The following is a 15,602-nucleotide window of genomic DNA, read 5'->3' on the forward strand; positions in this document are numbered from 1 at the left end:
GGGTGTTTTCACCCATGGGTGGTCCTGGCTTCCCATCGCCTGTGGAGTAAGTGAGTCTGCTCCCGGGAAGTGTCTGAGCTCCCTTCTGGGTTCTCCCCAGTACGACCCTGCAAAGTCGGGCTGAGGTGTGCCAGGGTAAAGGATCTTTATGGCAGGGAAACCCATGTGGTCTTTCCGAGCCTTCCTGTCTCAGCAGTACTCAGCTCTCTCTGCAGTGTTAACTGCCTAAAAATACCCTTAATATTTTCCTCTGTGAACAGCAGCATGCTGTACCCACATCAGAGGTGCTTGCTCTGGCCTGCCAGAGGCAAATAGTAGTCCTGTGCGTCCCCTCGGATGTGTAGAACCGGGGAAAAAGGGAGACGGAGCCAGGCTCTTCTCAGCAGTACCCGATGATGGGACCACAGACAACAGGCCCACACTGAAACACAGGAGGATCCCGCTGCACGTAAGAAAACATGAGTTTATTGTGAAGGTGGTCAAATGCTGGCACAGTTTGCTCGTAGAAGCGTAGTCTCCATCCTTGGAGATACTGAAACATCTGGACGCAGTCCTGGGCAGTCTGCTCTGGCTCACCTGATAGAGCGGGAGATGGGCTGTGCCTGCCAGCTTCAGCTCTTTTATGTATTGTCTGAACAGAAAGTAGGCTGTTCGCGTTATAAACGTGATGCTCTTCGTTATTATGGCGAGTGTTGACTCTTTTATGCACCATCACAGGATTAAGGGAAAGATCCAAGGTACAGATCGAAAGCAGGTGGTGTATCAGCCTAGGGATGTTGACTTTTCAGCTCCAGCTGCCCCTGGCAGTGCTCCCCAGAGCCAGGAAGGCAGGGCTGGGAATATGTTGTTCTCCTTCAGCACAAGGCTGTGGCTGCCCTGAAGCCCTGGCAGTGATCAGAATTGTATCAGAAATTGAATTAGAGAAGGATCTTCCATGAATTTTCAGCTGAGTTGTACCAAGACATGTACTGCATTAATAAAAAGGCTAGATAAGGAGAATTAATCTGATAAAACTTTGGCTAACACGAATGGAAACCAAAGAGGAGAGAGAGATAGGACCATCTCGTAGCTAGCAGCTGCCTGCCTGTCAGCTTGGAAATGGAGCCTGCCTGTGAAACTCCTCTCCACTGCAGAAGGTATTAGGGGACATGGGAAGTGGGTTGAGGGAGAGGTTCCAGTATGGTGTAGTCTCTGTGGGATGACCTTTCCTTTTTCAAAATTAAAAAAACCCAACACCTATTTTATTGGTACTGCTTTCCAGCTCTCTGTGGTGGTCCTTCTTGAGGGTGTGCCATCACTCTGAGCCTTTGGCTCCTGGAAGCCATCCTTCTGCCTTCTGGCCGTCAGGGCTATCCAGAGCGCACACACAGCTTCATGGGCCTTTTCTTCTCCTCTCTCTTTCTGTCACACTATGCACAGACAGTATTTCTGGTGGGCTGACCCCTTTCTCTGTGGCCTGTGGCATGGCAGCTGTTAAAGGCCACTGGAAACGTGACAAGTGCTCCTTGTCTCAGTGTGGGTCTCCGGTGCTCCTGCCACACTGGAACTTTGCTCTTCTGGTGCTCCGTTTTGTTTCTGTTCAGGAAAATGCTGGGCTAACAAGGAAGACGTTTGCAGTATTTGCATCACCCTTTCTCAAGGGTGATGGCTGGTGCAGAAGCCGATGCTAGCTGCATGGCAGGCCCCGAGAAGGTGTGTGCTGCAGCAGCGTGCCGTCCTCGCTGGGCCCAAATTCTCCCGTGTCGCTTCTAGTAGGTTACTGCAACTGTCTCTGTATCCGGGGAAATACAAAAGGTCTTGCACACTTCTGGCCTTCAGCAGAGACTCTGCAAGGTGATGCTGGGAAGTTTTCTCATGTAATTGAGTAATATTTAAAAATATAATGAAGTGGTAAAATTGTAACCTGGAACGTGCTTCTCAATGTGTTTTCTGTGGGAATCTGTGGCACCTATGCCAGCTATGCAATCTGTATGTGTCTTCAGTTTTTATTTGTTTTTTAAATGTGAGCAGAATTATTTGAGAGTATTTTCCAAACTGAAGTAAAGCATTACTTTTTATTATGGGAATGGTTACAAGCAGACTGGGCAGGGAAAGGACTTTGGCACCTCCTAGATGGATAGAAGCAATGGTATTGAAAACCTTTTGCTCCCCTTCCCTGCTGTATAATATATAACACCTCATGTACTGCTGGTGGTTAGTTATCTACAGTGGTGTCAGCGGGATCTTAGAGCTGACCCAGAAAGGTGTCCTGCTGCCTAAACTTTCGATCAGTGTGAGACGCTGGCCCTTCTGGAGAGGTTGCTGCATGCTGTCCTGACAGCTCTTCACAGTGGTTGCCCTCAGTAGGTGCTTGGTGATGTGCCTGGCTGGTGTTCATCCTGGGAGCAGGTGTCCCCAGCAGGAGGTGAGGTGAAGGGCCTGCTCATGGAGTGCCCTCTCCATGCTGCCCTTTCTTCTCAATGTTGGCTGGGCTGGTAGCTGTCAGAGGAAGAGCTGTGCACGGGCATACTCCAGGAGCCCACACAAAGGGAGTGGGATGGGGATGGGTGACTCCAGCAGGGTTTTCCTGCTGATGGTGTTGGAAATCACTGCAGGATTAGTTGTTGCAATCTCACAGTGTTTTTGAGAAAGTCTATCGAGGCCCAAGTGGCTCAGTGTAAAGTGAATTGTTTGAAGGTCACCTGGGCAGTGAGCCTCATGGAGCTGAGCTGGACACAGGCTGGCAGCAGTGTGCAGTGACCATCACATACCTCCCCAAGTGCAGTACTGCAGAGGCTGATGTCCTCTCCTGGGGCAGATCTCCTCCTGCACTGTAGAAAGTCTTTCTCTTTGGTATGCAGGCCTCAGGCACTTCCTGGTGCCAGTGCACCTGGGAGGGGGTGGTTGATGTGAGCAGTGCTGGGTAGAGCCAGGCAGACAGGCAGCGGTGCCACCCCAGCAGCAGGAGCACGGATGGAAGGCAAGAGGGCAGGTACTCCAGGGGTGGGTGGTGTGTCCACCCACGGAGAGCAGGTGAGTGTCTGTGTGACACAGGTGCTCTTGAACCACACCTTTGGGATATGGGGAAGAGAAGGCAACCTTAATCAGAACTGTGCTTTATCTTCAGAGCTCCTCTCCAAGTGCCGCTGAAAATGGCTTGGACTCTGATGAGGAACCTCTTCTCAGAAAAAATCCCCGCCGGTTCGTCATCTTCCCCATCCAGTACCCAGACATATGGAAAATGTATAAACAGGCTCAGGCCTCCTTTTGGACGGCAGAAGAGGTGAGCCCCGGGGCGGGTGGGTTGGCACCAGGTGTTCAGAACAGGATCCTGGTGCTTCCCTCCTAGCTCTGTTGCTGGCTTCTGTGTTGTAAGGATTGCAGTGAATTGCATCGGACATGAGGTGCCTGTACCAGGTAGGTACCTGCGCTCCCTCCAGGACAGTCAAAGAAAGCTGCTTCCACAGCGTGATTCAGCAGAGCTGCTTTAGGTGTTTGGTTTAGACCAGGGTGGAGCTGTGTCCTGGGGCGCTTCTCTGGTTATCAAGGGACTCTAGGTCAGGTAGCTCTGATTTGTGGTCACATAGCTCCTGCCCTGCTCTCTTCTCTGTACCGGCAGCAGCTTGCCTGTGTAAGATGTTCTGGGCAATTTCATGTGAATGCTGTTCTTTAATGTTAGGCACCTAATTTCCAGAAAGATGGTGATAATTAAGGACACTTGCTAAAAATGCTTCTATTTGACTCCTGATTGCCCTGGTTAGGTGCTTGCTCTGTGTTATAATGCAAGCTGTAAGTTTTTCCCCAAGGCAGCTGGTTAGCCGGGCCTGAGCAGGACTCACCCCGCAGTGGAGGCTTTTGAACGCTGCACCAGTCTGGAGAGATTACCTGCCAGCTGAGCGGGTTGTTTCAACTCAAAGTTTCTGCAGTCTTTGCTTGCGTGAGAGCAGTGCTCTGCAGTTGCAGAGGAGTGAGCTGAACACACTGGTGGGCTCTAAATAGGCCAGAAAGCGTCCTGGGATGGTGAGGAGCAGCTGTCTGTATAGAAGTGCTGTTCCGTTGCCTGCCTGCCTGGGAGGTGTGCTGCCCTGCTGCAGTAGGGGTTGATTTAAGCTGTTTGTTAAAGAAAAGTCACTTAAACTCCTGCCTGATCAGCCTTGCCCTTTCGTCATATTTCTGGTTTGCTTTTACACTGTCCTACCATCTGTTGGTGCATTTCCAAATGCACTGGAAAGTTAAGTGTAAAGCTGGTTTGTGTGTGTGTGTGTGTGGATATACACGTACGCTTATGTTACACTTATATACTCATATTAGTTACATATCACTTAAATACACTTACGTTTAAGTTTTTAGGCCTCTGTTTTTCACATCTGGTACTACTTAACTGCTGCTGTGGTTCAGACATCCCTCCAAACAAACAAACAAAAAGGGCTGTGGTTTTCTGCCGTGGCTCATGTTCAGTCTGGTAGACAAGAGCAGTTGCACGGTGTTTGCCCTGTGCTGTTCTTTGGCAGGATGGAGGGTGAACACCTGCCAAAGGCAGAAGTCCCCTCAGTTCATCTTTTGGCACAGCTGGGTGTTGGTTTATTGGGGTATCAGCATTTATTTCAAGAAGAGTTAAAGCATCTCAGATTGAGCTGTGCCTGTTGGAATGTGTTCATGCTCATGACAAGAAGATACTAGAACTTCTCAAAATCTGGTTTATTTGTAATTCAGTTGACACCAGTTTTTATTGCAAATTACAAAAGTGTAAACTGCGAAGCAAATGGGTGATGTTACTGTTGCAGAGGGAGACAGCAGTACTGCAGTGTGTCCATTATCTTTTACAGTCACATGTATTTAAATTTCTGTAAAGATTTGGGAGGAAACCCTAAAACTCTGCCTTAGTCATTTGACTGGGTTGCTTCTATTCTTACAGACCAAAAAACTTAAAGGGGAAATAACTTTTTTTTGTTTTTTTGCTAGGTTGATTTGTCAAAGGACCTTCCTCACTGGAACAGGCTGAAAGCAGATGAAAAACACTTTATCTCACATGTTCTGGCATTTTTTGCAGCCAGTGATGGAATTGTAAATGAAAACCTGGTAAGAAGACTCTGGGCTTGAATACTTACTCATTTTATTGGCTTATTGCCTTTTCATTTTGGTTTTCTCACATTAGTGCATAAGTTTACTAAATATGTACTTTTATTTCTTCTCATCATCTCACCTTTTCTAAGGGGAATAAACACCTTGTTCTGCTGGGGCCAGTATCTGAGTTAAACTGGGTAAACTGTGGTCAGCAAGATTCCAAATTACATCACCCTTGGACACAGTTTTTAAGCTCAGCCTTCTGCCTGGCTGTGTTGATCTGTGTTACGCAATGAATTAATAGAACCTCACTCTTCTTCCCATACCTGCGTTAGATGAGAAGTAGGGAGAGATTGTGCTGTGCCATGCTGGATTTTTGGCAAAATCCGGTTTGCTCTCACTGAACAGAATCCTAGGATCTTTTTGGGTGCAGGCGGGGGCTGCTAAAGGGGTGGGGAAATCTTTCTGCCAAAATCAGTTCTGGGCTGTGGAGTGTCTTGCTGCAGGTTACCATGGTTATATGACTGCAAATGCCCACTTCAGATCTTGAATGTCTATAACATGTAGAGTATGTCATGATATATGTGCATATTTTGCATGAACACATCTTATGTCATACTGTTTATTTTTTTTTTAACGATGAACAAAAAGTCTGAGGCCTTGTTCAATGTTTACTATTGCGGTATTTTGCTGTTCTCCTGTGTGCGTGTGCCCTCATGCATTGCAGCTCTCTGACCAATACACACAGCAGATGTGTTAACTTGTAGCTAGCTTGCTTTATTGCTTTATTTATATGCGCGCCTATCCCGTGGACATATCTGTGTATGAAGTAGGGCTGAGCTGCTCCCATCCTTTGCCTGTGGTAGAGATCTGTTGTCTCTCCCATTAAGCTTAGAGTACTGTCATGCAGGACTGGTTTTACTGTACTCATTGCTGTGCTTTCTGGTTTTGGTAGGTGGCACGTTTTAGTCAGGAGGTGCAGGTCCCAGAAGCTCGTTGTTTCTATGGCTTTCAGATTCTCATTGAAAACGTTCATTCAGAGATGTACAGCTTGCTCATAGACACCTACATCAAAGATCCTCAGAAAAGGTAAACCTCTGGATGTGTTGCAGACCAATGGGAAATCTGTCACCCAGTCCAGTGGCACTGTTGTTGGGCAACAGCAGCTCTCTTCTGTTTCATACTGATTTAGTGGAGGAGTGGGGGATGGTTCCTGGCCCCAAAACGGGGAGAAGTATTACTGACTAACAGACTTGTGTGGGAGTGTCAGAAGGTTAGTTAATATTTGTATAATCTTTGATCGCAGAAGGTGCAGACTATGTGAAACGTTAAAGGTGAGACAAGCTCCTTGTGGTTGTTGTGCTCCTGGGTGCTTGGTCTCACATCAGCAAAGGATCTCCCTCTGGCAACTGGGTGCTCGTGATCCAACTGGTGTTTCTAACATACACTAACCAGTGTATTACATCCATTCGGCTTTTTTGTCATTTGTTTTTCATACATCATGAACTGCTTATTTTTAAAATACTGTGTTCTTTTTTTGTCTGGAGAACTTCCTAGTCCAAGTGGTAATGTATTTGAAAAGAAACTTTTCCTCAGAGACTCCACTAGGGCAATGGTCAGCCAGAGCTTGGTTTCCCACGGTGGCATTCTGTGTAGTGACAGTGGAAGGACTGCAAGGTTTCCTTTTAGGTGTTTAGCATGGGAACAGAGCCAATGCTTGTGGGAATTGTCCAGTTCCTTTTGTGGAGTTGGGCAAGATGAGATTTAGCTTGGTGGGTAGGAAGTGGCTGCCATCTGGCTTGAATTCTGAGAGGCTGTGTGGTCTGTGGGTGGTCACTGCTGGGATGAGATGTTTGAGATCACTTCCCATCTCTGCAGCTCGCCTCCTCTGAGACCTTGGGTTTGTTGCTTTCTGTGCATCTGCCTCTGTATGCTCTTGTTATTAGAGATCATCACCCCTTTGGGGTGGGAATGGTCTCTCACCTGAGTTAGTTCGGAGCCTAGTGTAACGAATTCCTTTATCTGCTGGAGCCAGTAAGAACAACCAGGACAGATTTACACAGATCACTTCTTGTGGGTGTGACCCCCCCGGCCGGTCTGGGAAGCAGCCCTGTGAGCCTGCTGTCAGTCAGCAGCAGGAGGTGTGTTATTTAGGAGGAGACAGAGAGGTTGTGCCAATGGGTGATTGGAAAGCCAGCTCATCTCTGGGCAGGACAGTGAACTTGAGACCAATCCAAGCAAAGCACGTAACCATAACTCAGAAACTATAGATTCATGTGATAATGGAGAAACTGTGCAGTTAGAATTTGTAGTGTGTAGGTGCCACAGCAGTTTGCTGCAGTTGTATTTTAATAAAGGCCTTGTGTGCACACAAACTGTTGTCGCATTGTCCGCCCCGAATATTTGCGACAAATGATTTACCACTACAACTTCTTACTACTTTGATGTTTTCTCTGTTTTCCTCTATAGGGATTTCTTATTTAATGCTATTGAAACAATGCCTTGTGTCAAGAAGAAAGCAGACTGGGCTCTGAAGTGGATTGAAGACAGAGAATCCACTTTTGGTGTGTAGCCAGCTTCTTAAAACTTGTTTCTGTTGCACATGTCAGAAACTAATCCTCTGTGAGTGAGCTGCACGCCTGGAACATGAAATTAAATTTTCCACAGATGATGTAGTGGCTTGTGGGTCTGTGGTTTAACTAAAGAACTAGCAGTAACTTCTGGTAAGCATGTATGTTTTTGTCTTCAACTAAAGCAATATAGTAATGGCAGTGCCCATGTCAACGTTCTGCCCATATCCGGAGCTAAACTATGGCAATTGTTCTATCACCTAATGACCCCTCACCAGCAGAGGAGGGGGATCAGGAAAAGGAGAGGAGAGCCACGGGTTGAAATGAAAACAGATCTGATGTAACAGCCAAACTAATACCAAGTGCCAATATAAAGTGTACAAAGTTATTCTCAGCCCAGTGAATGTACTGTGGTCACAGCAAGCGGGAAAGCCGTTCTCAGGAGAAGGAAGAGAAGCAGGGTCAGGAGGCGCACAAGCAGGAGCTCTGCTCAGCAAACTTCCTCCTTTATGATGAGGGTGACGGCAGCTGCCCTGGCTGACTCCAAACTGCTAATGGCCTGCAGACCACGACATGCCTATGGTTCTGTCCTGGCAAAACCAGGACAGCCCACTAGAATCACATTATGAAAAATGCTTCTGGGTTTCTCTATCTTTTTTTTTTCTTTGCCTTTATACCAAACAACTCTAGTTTCTTCAGTTTTTGCTTGTAGACCTTGTTTTCTAGTTCTTATTATTTCTGCCAGTTGGCTCCTATTTTGTACTCAAGCGTTTAGAACTGGGCAGCTGAAGTCTCGCAGGTCCAGGCTTTTTCTGTGTTCATGTTCATATAGATAAGTTCATGTGTAACATTAAGCTTTTTTGTAAGAGCATGACTGAGCCTGAGCAAAAAAGATGCAAGAATCATCTATCTCTGGTGTTTCTGGTTTGCTGTTAGGATGAGGTTTCTAGTTTTTATATCTCATTTCAGAGCTGGGACACTGGCTCAGCTTCCATCAGCATGGTGCCGGGCATCCTTTCCAGTGTTCTGCATTCAGCTTACATCCCCTGAAGGTGTTGTAGCTGAAATGAATAATGGGCAGACTCTGGTGAATTTTCTAAACCAAACATCTTCTATACTTAGCGAATTCAGCCACATGAACAAAGTAAGCCTGAATATCATTCTTTTGCAGCATCTGTTGTTCACAGCTCTTGCTTGAGTGGTGTTCTTTTTGTAGCTGTAGATTCTCCTGTCTTGGAGCATACTGCTGGCTCCCCAGTCTGGCTTTGCTTGCTGTGTGTGGAGTCCCTCCTTCATCTCCTTCACTCATCTCCCAGCAGCAAGGAGTGTGCTAGGAATCAGAGGGTTCCCTATCTCTAAAAGCTATGTTCCCCCCACCCTCTGCCCCCAAACTGCAGGCATCCTATACATATTTTTGTGTAACACATTTCTACTCTCTGTTTTTTCATCTTATGGAGAAAACTTCCCAAGTTTAAAATATATTGGCGGACCCAGTCTTACAGTTATCAGTTATGAGACGTGGTATATGAAGGTAGCTGGCTGGCCTGTTTGTGTGCTCTTTCCTTCTGGCTTGGGGCCCTGGCCTGCAGCCGGGTCTCTGCAGCTTTGGCTGATTTCTTATGCTGAGGGTTCAATTGCTGAATCTGTTCTGTGGACTCTTAAGCCTCCAGCATGCCCTCATGTTATGTGGTGCTGCTGATGGGCGATTTTTGTTTCAGCATAACTCATGTTATGATAGCTAGTCAGGTGGAATGTAGCAAAAGCCGCATCGATATTCGGTCTTGTGCTTCGTTAAACCTATATTGTATAAGGAGCCTTCCTCCACTCCTCTCCAGAAGTAACCTAGGAGATTTTTAGTGTTGCCAGACAAATTCTTTCCTTAGTAACTTCTATGATACTTTTAAGTTCATGTTGCTCTTCATACTTTTTTCCTGATATGAATTCTTCAGTTGAGCCAGCAGGTGGCATTTGCTTCTCGTAGAAGTGGGACATCTGTCTGTTTTGGGGCTATCTTATTTTTTAAACAATACTCAATGTGGTTCTCACTGGGAAAAGACACCAGCACTTAATGCAAAAGCTCTTCATATTAGAATATACCCAAGGATTTTGTGAAGTTGTTTAAAATAGAGTACATGGAATGACATTTGTTCACCAAGCGGTCAGATGGTTTTGTAGTCTGAAGAAAAGCATTCCAGGAGAGAACAGGGAGAACAAGACCAGTAATGCTGTGCTTTCTTTGGATGAAAGGTGGGATGGAGTAAATCGTTGTTTGTATCTTGATTATGTTCTGTGCTCTTCCACTCTTGTTGAGAATCCACATAAAACCATATTCTTACAAGCATAAATTGAAGTGTAGGGGTTTTCTTTTAATTTATAGGAGATCGGCTCTTCTCCGTTTTCCCTATTAGTTACACAGCCATTTTCATGCCTTGTAGGAGAAAGAGAGAAAGGAGTAGAATGTCTTGGCCACTTTGGACAATTATGTCTTTCCCTTCTGACCTGTGACAGTTTCAGTGGGTGCCTTGGTTCTTCAGTTCTGCTGGGGTTGCCTGTGGTTAAGGGCTGTTGTGTGTAGACCCTGTATGCCTTGGGATCTGCTGAAAGATGTGGTCAGATACAGCACCTGGTGCTGCAAAGGGGAGTGCTCCTCTCCAACATCAGTCTGCAAATGTACCTGAGCAATGAATTGTTTTGTGTCTAACTGAAAATGTATTATGTTAAACAGGTGAGAGAGTGGTTGCCTTTGCTGCAGTTGAAGGCATCTTTTTTTCGGGTTCCTTTGCTGCTATATTTTGGCTGAAGAAGAGGGGCCTGATGCCTGGACTGACTTTCTCCAATGAACTTATTAGCAGAGATGAGGTAATGTGCCATGTCCTACATACTCTCTGGGGAGGAAAGAGAGTTTCCAGGGGAAGGGCAGAATTATTTCCAGAAAGATCCCATAGTCTTGCCAGAGTGGCCCACCTCTGGTGGCAGGGAGGGTTGGAAGGAAGGTGAAGAAAGCAGAAAGCAGTGTTTGGGTAGGAACGAGTGAAAAAGAGAACCCAGCAGTGAGCAGAAGATGCGTTTGTGTGTAGGATAGAGCCTTTTTAATGTTGCCAGTGCTGGAGGCCAAGGAGGTGGTAGAAGTCCTGAGTGGGTCCTCTGCTAGCCAGTGTCAGCAGCACAGTTTTCCAGGCAAGGTCCACCGTCTTGGTAGGACAGAGGTCCTGGTTACCTGCCAGGTAACTGCAGGCCATACTCCCTAGAGCTTCTTCTGCGTCTGCTTTAACACCTCCTCCTAGGCAACTCAGAAGAGACTTCCTTTCCCCAGAGCAGTGCCTGACCCTGCTTCTGCAGCCTGACAGAGGAGCTGTAGCTGCTGACATTTAGGATGACTCGAGTCCTGCAAAGGAGCAGGCTGTTCCCAGAATATTTATGAAAAGGGGAAAGCAGCAGACTATAGTTGTAAGTTACTAGCTATAAGTTACTAAGGAATTTAAAGCCTAGGTACTGCTATGTCCCTAAGCAGAAATACCTGTTTTTAAAGGGAGTAAACAAGTATTAGCAATGCCCCAGTGCACAGTATGATCAAAAAGGAGGACTTCCTGGATTGGAGGTTACATTTGTTTTCCTGTGCCATGAGGGGATGTAAAGGCTTGGCTGTCCAGGGACATTGGAATTGCACAGTCCCCAACTGCAGTGAGGGCTGGCTTGGGCAAGGACCTAGCTAGGACATGATGCTTCACATCATTCAAGTGGCCTCCTTGTATCACTCCCTATTTGCCCCTAGTTGTGAGTTCCAGAGCTTGCATGGCCATCTGCATCTGTTGCCTGGCCAGGTGTGGCAGGTGGCTGCAGAAACAGAAGATACCATTCCTCTACATGTTCTTGTGTTACTGCGCCACGATAGGATCTCCCGGGAGGGGGCAGCTACAGGCCCGCGTTAGAGGGGAGAACTTCTCAGCTTAAGACGTGATGTGTCTGAGGGGCTGCATGTTTGCACGCCGAGCGTGGCAGGCCACATGCTGACAATGCCCTTTCTTTACACTGCTTCCTGCACTGCTGCCTGTCTGTTGGGGCCTATCTTTAAGGCACTGCACAACTTAATGGTGGTGTCAACACTGAGAAAGCAGAAAGACCAGTTTTGTGTGCTGTATAAACATGCTAGTGGTTTGAACTTACCAGAGTTAGTCTAAAAGAATGAAAGGCTTTATCATAATGGAAATAATTTCCATGGGTTAGATAAACTGATTGGAAAGGAGGCATCTTACAAGATGCCTCCAATTTAAAATCAGTTTTGAAGAAAATGGTATGACCAGTAAGCAAAACCAAACAGTTCTTCAGCCTTGACCTTCTTTGCGTCTTCTGTTTGTGTGAGTCATCATGAACCAATCCGTTCAAGCAAGGAAGTATTTGTTTGTTTGAAGGATTGCTTGCAGGTGAATGAGATGTAAGTTCCTCTGTGCAGCAGTGTAACTGTACTCCTCTGCAGAGTCAAGCACCAAAAGACTGAACTTTTCTTGAGCTCCACTGGTATAATTCCAACTGCAGAGCTATTATGAAGGGTAAGGCTTGGTGCACACAGCACCTGCATTGAAAACCAGGAAATGCTGTTACAAAAGCAGTGGTGGTAAAAAGAACCCACAGTGGAAAACTGCACAAACTGTTTTCTGATGCACCTGAAGAGATAAATGGTTAATGCCCAGTGTGTTTTTTGAGCTGCAGGCTCTGTTCCCAGGCTGTTCTTTGAGCTGGTGCATCTCTGATTCTTAAAGGTGCAACGCTGCTGGGAGCACCAGCCAGCAGAGCACACTGGCTCACGTGCGAAGCCAGACCACCATATGCTGTGTCCTGCTGGTGATGTTGCCCTGGACTTCCTGCAGGGAAGCCCTGCAGCAGGCAGCTAATGCTATCCCTAGGTGGGGAGTATTTCCCAAATTATATTGTTTCAGGGCTGTTTCATAACCTGAAACACAAGGATTTTGGTTCTTTCTGAAAAAGTTTTCACTTCTTGGTATTGTTTTGACCCTTGTTAACGATAGCACTGGATTATCTCATCGCCCTAGTCTGCCAAATCCTTCTGACTGGTTTTCACTCTGGTTGTGTGCCGTTATGGTGCTTTCAGGCTGTAATCACCACCTTACTGTCAAGAGGAGAGATGGTACCACAGTGTTGCTTTAGTTAACAGTGGTGGCTATGGCTGAAGCCAAAGGCTCAAGCTGTAGCCAGCCAAGCTGAAATAGAAACTGAGTCACTTCTTGGAGCAGCTGTCTGGTACCGCACTCAGACTGTGAGGCCCTGCTTGTCTCCCAAAGTTGCCCTATCCTGCCTGGGGGCTTTTCTGGAAATCTTGGGTGTGAACACAATTTTCTGGGCTCTGAGCAGGATAGCTGGGTGAAATGGGAAGGTGGGCTGAGTTGGGGTGTGGCAGCCTTAAGTATTACAAAGCTATGGATGTTGTGGTAGCAAATTCATCACAGTAACGGCATGTTGTATGGAGAGATGACTTGATCATGGATTTGGTGACTGTAATCTGTATCTTCCTTTCTGAAAATGCTGTGAGGAGAAGGAGAGGAAGAAGTGCTACCAAAAGAACTGAAAGCAAGTGTTTCTGTACAGGAATCTTGAAGAAGAGAGCAGGTAAACAGTCTGTGTTAACTGGCAGGTAGTTTTGCAGGTCTTGGTGTAAGAGTCTTTCTGCAAAAGCACCTTGACAGGAGGCAGTGACCCGGCAGGGCTCTGTTTAAGATCTCTCACAGTAGAGCAGCTCTCCAAAACATTTACCTGAGAACCATGTATGCTGAGCATTATGTGGGATAGGTGGCGTGTGTTAGATGTTGGATATTACTAACTGGATTGTAAACTAAAAGAGCCTGCTACATGTGGTAAAATTGAAACTGTCAAAGAAGCGGGCAGCTAGGAGGATTCAACCTGGATGAGGCTGCCTCCAAGTCAGAGCAAACTATGTAGAGGAGGGGAAAACTGCCTTTTTTTTTTTTTCACTGTTTTCTGTTTTTTCAGGGTCTACACTGTGATTTTGCTTGTCTAATGTTCCATTATTTAGTGAACAGACCATCAGAAGAGCGGGTCTGTGAGATCATTGTTAATGCTGTTGAAATCGAGCAGGTAAGCCTGGCTGTGACAGCATCATGGGCAGCGCAGGATCATTATGTGTAAAAATAAACAAATTAACTTCTAACTTTTGGGATTCCATGTTTGATACTTGGCTCAGTCCTAGATCCCTGATGCATTATACAATCCTTTCTATCTTCCTTAATGGTGACTATAAGAGTCAGAGATGTTCTGATTCAGTTGTCAAGCAACTGGGAGAAGCTGAAGCTGGCAGCTGATTTCCTCTTTACTGACAGAAAGCAAGAGAGGCTGCCTTATTTAGTATAGAGGAGAATAGAATAGTTGCAGTTGAAAGGGACCTACTGCAATCATTTAGTCCAACTGCAGCTGTCTCTTAGAAAAGAGTTTGTGTACCCCTGTCCTTTCAAGATCTTTGTCTCTCCCTGCTGTATACGCATCCCTGCTTGTCCTCAGGAGAAGACAGGGTCTGTTGTGGCCACATGTACCGTCCTGGGTTCCTCTCTGAGATTGCTGCTGGGTTCTTTAGCATGAAGCACTACCCATCTGCAACTACAAGTTTCTGCGCTGCTGAGTGTTTGGCAGGATTGTAGATTACTCTTTCTTTTCTGTTGTCATCTAACTACTGTGATGATGACAAATGCCCCAGCTTTGCCTCGCAACACTGACAGGTGCCACATTGGTGTCTGAACACGTACGTGGCTGGGTTCAGCACTCGTGTATATCACTGTCATCTCCAGTCTGTTGTTCTGTAATGGCTGGAAGTCAAAGAAGACTGGAGATTTCTGGATCTATTCCTGCTCCCACTGGTGTGGTCTGTAGGTTTTATTCAGCTTGGAGCTCAAGCTTACACTGAAGCTTGGGATCTTATGGGGAGGGCACGGAGAACAGATGAGGGGGCAGTAATAATAATTCTTGTGCTTTTTCCAGAAAAACATGCTAAAAGTAAAGGACGATACAAACAACTACTGAAAATGGAAGACACTTGTTGAATTTAGTGATGCCTGTTACTTATTCAGACAACTGCCTGAGGAGCCTGGAATATCACAAGTTGTGTTACTGTGAAACACAGGTGTCTTCTCTCCTTTTCCCTTCTTAAAGTTCATTTCTCTAAACGTTGTCTGTATTTTAACTTCTAGGAGTTTCTAACAGAAGCCTTACCTGTAGGTCTGATTGGAATGAATTGCACTTTGATGAAACAATATATAGAATTTGTTGCAGACCGGTTACTAATGGAGCTTGGGTTCTCAAAGGTAAGCAGTGGAATAGCCTGAAATGCTGGCTTGCCAGAGCAGCCTAGGAAAGCTGCCAGCACAAAGCACTCTCTTACTGTGCCTGGGAGCAGGTCGTATTTAGTGCTTGCACTTTCTGTGACTGACAGCCGAAACCACAGTATTAACATATAGGCTTCACTGTTTCAAAGAGCAAGAACAATTTAGGCCATTGTTTCCCTTCAGCTGCTCTGCAAGTTTGTAATGGGAAGCTTACGCTGTGCTCAAGTGCTGCAGCCCTCGAAGGATAATAATAATAAGCACTTTGCGTCCATGAACTTCACCATGGACTAAACTCCTGGGGAATGACAGCACAGAATTTGCTTAGACAAGTGTCCATGGATTCTACAGCGTATTAACAGCGAGGGATGATCTAGTTTGAAAGGGTTTGACTGTTTTGTTTGTTTTTTTTTAAAGCATTGTTACTCTATCAGAATCACCAGTGTAACAGTGTTTCCCTTCCCCAGGTCTTTCATGCAGAAAATCCTTTTGATTTCATGGAGAATATTTCTCTAGAAGGAAAAACAAATTTCTTTGAGAAGCGAGTTTCGGAATACCAACGTTTTGCTGTTATGGCAGAAACAATGGACAATGTCTTCACTCTGGATGCCGATTTTTGATAACTTGGCAAATAAACGGCGACTCT

The 15,602-nt window shown here is 46.0% G+C and overlaps 1 protein-coding gene across 1 annotated transcript; it reads left to right on the forward strand.

Moving 5' to 3' along the window:
• The first annotated feature begins 2,952 nt into the window (after nucleotides 1-2,952).
• On the forward strand, nucleotides 2,953-15,576 carry RRM2B (ribonucleotide reductase M2 B (TP53 inducible)). The gene is made up of 9 exons (XM_010142383.1): nucleotides 2,953-3,012; nucleotides 3,107-3,262; nucleotides 4,942-5,058; nucleotides 5,999-6,132; nucleotides 7,513-7,607; nucleotides 10,339-10,472; nucleotides 13,617-13,721; nucleotides 14,825-14,938; nucleotides 15,424-15,576. The coding sequence occupies exons 1-9, from the start codon at nucleotides 2,953-2,955 to the stop codon at nucleotides 15,574-15,576; spliced, it is 1,068 nt and encodes a 355-aa protein (XP_010140685.1).
• Nucleotides 15,577-15,602: the final 26 nt, after the last annotated feature.

The sequence above is a fragment of the Buceros rhinoceros genome, unplaced genomic scaffold, assembly GCF_000710305.1.
Source record: "Buceros rhinoceros silvestris isolate BGI_N320 unplaced genomic scaffold, ASM71030v1 scaffold15238, whole genome shotgun sequence".
Lineage (NCBI taxonomy): Eukaryota > Metazoa > Chordata > Aves > Bucerotiformes > Bucerotidae > Buceros > Buceros rhinoceros.